We start from the raw sequence: 6,778 nt of genomic DNA, 5'->3' as shown, positions 1-6,778 counted from the left end.
CTACCACCTACGGTGGTCGCCACCATCACTTCCGCTAGGGCAGAGTCCACTCGGCATGCCTATGCGTTGAAGTGGAACCTCTTCGTCACCTGGTGCTCTTCCCGCCAAGAAGACCCCTGGAAATGTCCGATCGGGTCCGTGCTTCAGTTTCTCCAAGAGGGGCTGGAGCGAAGGCTGTCTCCCTCCACCCTCAAGGTATATGTGGCCGCAATATCTGCCCACCACGATCTCTTGGAGAACAAAAAGGTAAGTCAGCACGACCTGGTCATCAGGTTCCTGAGGGGAGCTAGGAGACTGAATCCTCCTCGCTCTCCTCTCGTACCCTCTTGGGACCTCGCAGTAGTGTTAACTGCTCTGCAGAGACCTCCCTTTGAGCCTTTGCGGTCGGTCGATATTAAGTTTCTGTCTATGAAGACGGCTCTGCTGACCGCATTGGCCTCAGTCAAGAGGGTCGGGGACCTGCAGGCATTTTCGGTTGACGAAGCGTGCCTGGAGTTCGGGCCGGCTAACTCTCACGTGATCCTGAGACCCCGGCCTGGATATGTGCCCAAGGTTCCCACCACTCCGTTCAAGGACCAGGTGGTGAACCTGCAAGCGCTGCCTTTGGAGGAGGCAGACCCAGCCTTGGCATTGCTCTGTCCAGTACGCGCTCTCCGCGCCTACGTAGACATGACGCAGTGTTTCAGGACCTCAGACCAGCTCTTTGTCTGTTATGGTGGAGAGCGGAAGGGAAGTGCTCTCTCAAAGCAAAGGCTGTCTCACTGGATAGTGGACACCATTGCTTTGGCTTACCAGCAGCAAGGCCGACCATGTCCCCTTGGTGTGAGGGCACACTCCACCCGGAGTGTGGCTTCCTCTTGGGCTCTAGCGCATGGCGCCTCGCTAGCAGACATCTGCAGAGCTGCAGGCTGGGCGACACCCAACACATTCGCCAGATTCTATAATCTCCGAGTGGAGCCAGTGTCCGACTATGTACTCGCTCCCCCGAGGGGCCGGTAAGGACCAGGTTCAGGTGTCTTCGCTTGCTCGCCACTCCACTCCACGGACTGGATACGTGCGATATTTCCTCAGGTGAGTTCCCCGAGAGCCCTGAGCTCCTCCAGCACTGTCGACGCCGACATCAGTTCAGTCTGCCCTCTCGAGCCCAGACCCTCATGTCCGGCCAGGTGCCCCATGTGCATGGTTCCCTCTGGCGACCCCCACATGTGTATTTCACCGTAAGTCTCCGCAGTGAGCGGGTTTCTTCCCTTGGCGTGTCCCCGCCACCCCTAGGGTTAAAAATCCACCTTCGGCTGGTACCCTAGAGATCTCCCATATGCAACCCTCTCCGGGTCATATGTGTCTCTTAAGTCCTCCCCACGGGTAGGCATCTTGGCATTCCCTCACTGGGATATGCTTCCCAGTGTACCTTGGTAATCCTGTGTTAAGTGGGAGTCCTTCGTCCGTACTAGTCTTACGACAGGGTACTCACACTTACGCAGGGCGCTGGAAGACAGCTGAGTGGCGGGATTATATTGGGACCCCCATTCGTTAGTCACTAACGTTACGTCGTAGTGACTGAACGAAAGGGAACGTCTCGGTTACGGATGTAACCCTCGTTCCCTGAGGAGGGAACGGAGACGTAACGTCCCCTTGCCACATCAGCTGTGTTGCCTGGAACGCAGGAGTTCAGTCTTGGCTCCTCAAGCAGGTAACATAATGCGATGTTGCCTCGTACTTCCTTATATACTCACGCAGTGAGGCGGAGCTACGTATGCAAATTCCGCATGCCCCATGGCATTGGCACGCCATTGGGCGTTTTCTCAAAACTCGAAGTTGATAGGCTTCTAAGCGAAACCCCCATTCGTTAGTCACTAACGTTACGTCTCCGTTCCCTCCTCAGGGAACGAGGGTTACATCCGTAACCGAGACGTTTTGTCGCCTGTAGCTTTAAATGCGCGAGCTCTAGGGTGGATTCTGATTGGCTGTTGATGTTTATATCGTTCATCAGCTGAAAAATGAACCCGCTGTGAAAGTGATTCCAATTATATCGTTTGTCTGTGGCGTTATTTTCATCATAAGACTATTATTTTATATTTAGAACGATTTTTAAAACCTCTTTACCATTATAGTTATCATGGGTGTGAACAGGCCTTGAATACAACACACACACACACACACACACACACACAATTATTATTAAAATGAATGTCCCCGTATAGGCCTACAACAACCAATGTAAGTACTTTTATTGAGTTTCGCAGTGTCCGTTACACAAATAGTGACAATCATAACAAGTCAAATGGAATGTTTTTTGTTTGCGTTTTCCAAGAACCACAACAAGCAAACGTGACACGACATCTTTAACACAGAATAATAAAAAAAAAACTCCTCTCAAAGGGCTCATGAAGCAGATACATTCAGTGAAAACAAGTGCTTATATAACAGCTTATTTACATCATTTTGTTTTCCGTGTTCCGCTTCGCCTTGCGCACAGTCGGAAAGCCCCCAATGCGGACGGACGTGTTCAGCGCATGCGCACTACCCTAGAGAGACCCACATATCCAAAACCCAAAATGGCATACTTCTTCACTATATAGTAGGTAAAAAACAGTATGTGACAAAATAAGCAGTGACACAACGGAAGGACACATGATAATGACAACATGGCAAATGTAGGTCCGGATTACATTCATACTACACACCTCATACTATATAGAACATACCGCTTTAAGGGGTTGCAAAGTAATTACCTATTTAAAATAAGTACCTACTCAAGAGAGTATGCGAATTTGGACAGCCATACTGTTTATCGTCTACTATATAGTAGGGAAGTATGCGATTTCAGGGAAGTATGCAATTTCGGATGCAGCCATACTGTTTTCGTCTACTATATAGTAGGGAAGTATGCAATTTCGGATGCAGCCATACTGTTTTCGTCTACTATATAGTAGGGAAGTATGCAATTTCAGATGCAGCCATACTGTTTTCGTCTACTATATAGTAGGGAAGTATGAAATTTCAGATGCAGCCATACTGTTTTCGTCTACTATATAGTAGGGAAGTATGAAATTTCAGGGAAGTATGCGATTTCGGATGCAGCCATACTGTTTTCGTCTACTATATAGTAGGGAAGTATGCAATTTCAGAGAAGTATGCAATTTCGGATGCAGCCATACTGTTTTCGTCTACTATATAGTAGGGAAGTATGACATTTCAGGGAAGTATGCAGTTTCGGATGCAGCCATACTGTTTTCGTCTACTATATAGTAGGGAAGTATGCAATTTCGGATGCAGCCATACTGTTGTCGTCTACTATATAGTAGGGAAGTATGCGATTTCAGATGCAGCCATACTGTTTTCGTCTACTATATAGTAGGGAAGTATGACATTTCAGGGAAGTATGCGATTTCGGATGCAGCCATACTGTTTTCGTCTACTATATAGTAGGGAAGTATGCAATTTCAGAGAAGTATGCAATTTCGGATGCAGCCATACTGTTTTCGTCTACTATATAGTAGGGAAGTATGACATTTCAGGGAAGTATGCAGTTTCGGATGCAGCCATACTGTTTTCGTCTACTATATAGCAGGGAAGTATGCGATTTCAGATGCAGCCATACTGTTTTCGTCTACTATATAGTAGGGAAGTATGACATTTCAGGGAAGTATGCAGTTTCGGATGCAGCCATACTGTTTTCGTCTACTATATAGTAGGGAAGTATGCGATTTCAGATGCAGCCATACTGTTTTCGTCTACTATATAGTAGGGAAGTATGCAATTTCGGATGCAGCCATACTGTTGTCGTCTACTATATAGTAGGGAAGTATGCGATTTCAGATGCAGCCATACTGTTTTCGTCTACTATATAGTAGGGAAGTATGACATTTCAGGGAAGTATGCGATTTCGGATGCAGCCATACTGTTTTCGTCTACTATATAGTAGGGAAGTATGCAATTTCAGAGAAGTATGCAATTTCGGATGCAGCCATACTGTTTTCGTCTACTATATAGTAGGGAAGTATGACATTTCAGGGAAGTATGCAGTTTCGGATGTAGCCATACCGTTTTCGTCTACTATATAGCAGGGAAGTATGCGATTTCAGATGCAGCCATACTGTTTTCGTCTACTATATAGTAGGGAAGTATGAGATTTCAGGGAAGTATGCAATTCCGGACGCAGCCATACTGTTTTTCGTCTACTATATAGTAGGGAAGTATGCGATTTGTAGGGAAGTATGCGATTTCGGACGCAGCCATACTGTTTTTCGTCTACTATATAGTAGGGAAGTATGCAATTTCGGATGCAGCCATACTGTATTCGTCTACTATATAGTAGGGAAGTATGCAATTTCGGATGCAGCCATACTGTTTTCGTCTACTATATAGTACGGAAGTATGCAATTTTAGACGCAGCCATACTGTTTTTCATCTACTATCTAGTAGGGAAGTATGCGATTTCGGAAGCAGCCATACTGTTTTTCGTCTACTACATAGTAGGGAAGTATGCGATTTCGGACGCAGCCATACTGTTTTTCGTCTACTATATAGTAGGGAAGTATGCAATTTCGGATGCAGCCATACTGTATTCGTCTACTATATAGTAGGGAAGTGTGCAATTTCGGATGCAGCCATACTGTTTTCGTCTACTATATAGTAGGGAAGTATGCAATTTTAGACGCAGCCATACTGTTTTTTGTCTACTATATAGTAGGGAAGTATGCGATTTTAGACGCAGCCATACTATTTTCGTCTATTATATATAGTAGGGAAGTATGCGATTTCAGACGGAGCAATACTGTTTTTCGTCTACTATCTAATAGGGAAGTATGCGATTTCGGACGCAGCCATAATGTTTTTCGTCTACTATATAGTAGAGAAGTATGAGATTTTAGACGCAGCCATACTGTTTTTCGTCTACTATCTAATAGGAAAGTATGCGATTTCGGACGTAGCCATAATGTTTTTCGTCTACTATATAGTAGGGAAGTACGTGTTTTCGGACGCAGCCATAATGTTTTTCGTCTACTATATAGTAGGGAAGTACATGTTTTCGGATGCAGCCATAATGTTTTTCGTCTACTATATAGTAGGGAAGTATGCAATTTTAGACGCAGCCATACTGTTTTTTGTCTACTATATAGTAGGGAAGTATGCGATTTTAGACGCAGCCATACTATTTTCGTCTATTATATATAGTAGGGAAGTATGCGATTTCAGACGGAGCAATACTGTTTTTCGTCTACTATCTAATAGGGAAGTATGCGATTTCGGACGCAGCCATAATGTTTTTCGTCTACTATATAGTAGGGAAGTATGAGATTTTAGACGCAGCCATACTGTTTTTCGTCTACTATCTAATAGGAAAGTATGCGATTTCGGACGCAGCCATAATGTTTTTCGTCTACTATATAGTAGGGAAGTACGTGTTTTCGGACGCAGCCATAATGTTTTTCGTCTACTATATAGTAGGGAAGTATGAGATTTTAGACGCAGCCATACTGTTTTTCGTCTACTATCTAATAGGAAAGTATGCGATTTCGGACGTAGCCATAATGTTTTTCGTCTACTATATAGTAGGGAAGTACGTGTTTTCGGACGCAGCCATAATGTTTTTCGTCTACTATATAGTAGGGAAGTACATGTTTTCGGACGCAGCCATAATGTTTTTCGTCTACTATATAGTAGGGAAGTACGTGTTTTCGGATGCAGCCATAATGTTTTTCGTCTACTATATAGTAGGGAAGTATGAGATTTCAGACGCAGCCCATGATCCCTAAAAATAAAATGGTACAGTTTTCTATAGTATCAGATGATAAGTCCACTAGGTAGTGCACATACTGTTCTTTTGACACGGTCCACGAGGCGGAGCAGAACGCGGACAAGCGCTTTAATATTCATTGGTTTGTCCACATTAACACATGCACATTCCTTCCATTTAGAAACGGAACGTTCCCTCAACGTTGGCATAACCAGGGAAAACATTGCTAGCTTGTGTTGTGATGTCATATTTGCGAGGACTGGAGCAGTTCCCCGGCGTCGGGCTCTTGGCGCGAGCAGCCGTTGCTCTGGCCGTTGGACGCGGGGTTGAGGCTGATGGTGACCCGGCTGGTCTCAGTGATGGAGGAGTTGGTGTGGTAGTTAGAGTGAGAGTCTGTGGTCACCAGGCGCCGGCGCCTCCACTGGCAGTGATATTGCGCAAACTTACGCCGCAGCGCCGACTGAACCTGCGGGACGGCAATCACACTCTCTCAGACTGCACACCATTTACTAAATATCAGAATCATGACTTAGAAATTATGAGACGCTAAATCGTAATTATGAGATGAAAAGTTATGAAAATTAACTATGCGAAAATTAACTATTCACTTATGAAATTAAAAAGTCGAAATCATGACAAATTTTTTTTTCGTCTTTAATTTTTACTTTCTATCTATAGAATGGTTTAACCCACTGGACCACCATCTCGAATTTACTGACTTATCTCCCGGATATGATGTCAAGACTTGTAAATGTTTTTTCTAGGGCTGTCAAAAGATTAATCGCGATTAATCGCATCCAAAATAAAAGTTTGTGTTTACATAATATATGTGTGTGTACTCTGTTAATTATTATTTATATACAAATACACACACATTCATGTATATATTTAAGAAATATTTGCATGTATATACTGTATATACATTTATATAATCTATAATATATATAAATATAAATGTTTTATATGTTAAAATAATATTTTTTTCTTAAATATATACATGCTTGTGTGTGTATTTATATATAAATAATAATTAACAGA

At 43.7% G+C, this 6,778-nt stretch overlaps 1 protein-coding gene across 2 annotated transcripts in view; it reads right to left on the bottom strand.

Moving 5' to 3' along the window:
* Positions 1 to 2,211: 2,211 nt before the first annotated feature.
* calcrl2 (calcitonin receptor-like 2) overlaps positions 2,212 to 6,778 on the bottom strand; it is a 57,599-nt gene continuing 53,032 nt past the window's right edge. For both annotated transcript variants that reach the window (XM_079803038.1, XM_079803039.1), the window contains exon 13: positions 2,212 to 6,206. In XM_079803038.1, coding sequence (XP_079659164.1) covers positions 5,985 to 6,206 — 222 coding nt within the window. In that variant the 3' untranslated portion in view covers positions 2,212 to 5,984. The remainder of the gene's footprint in view (positions 6,207 to 6,778) is intronic.

Source organism: Gobio gobio (assembly GCF_949357685.1).
Source record: "Gobio gobio genome assembly, chromosome: 21".
Classification (NCBI taxonomy): Eukaryota; Metazoa; Chordata; class Actinopteri; order Cypriniformes; family Gobionidae; genus Gobio; species Gobio gobio.
Note: the sequence above shows the minus strand (reverse complement) of the source record. Positions and strands in the feature narration are given on the sequence as shown.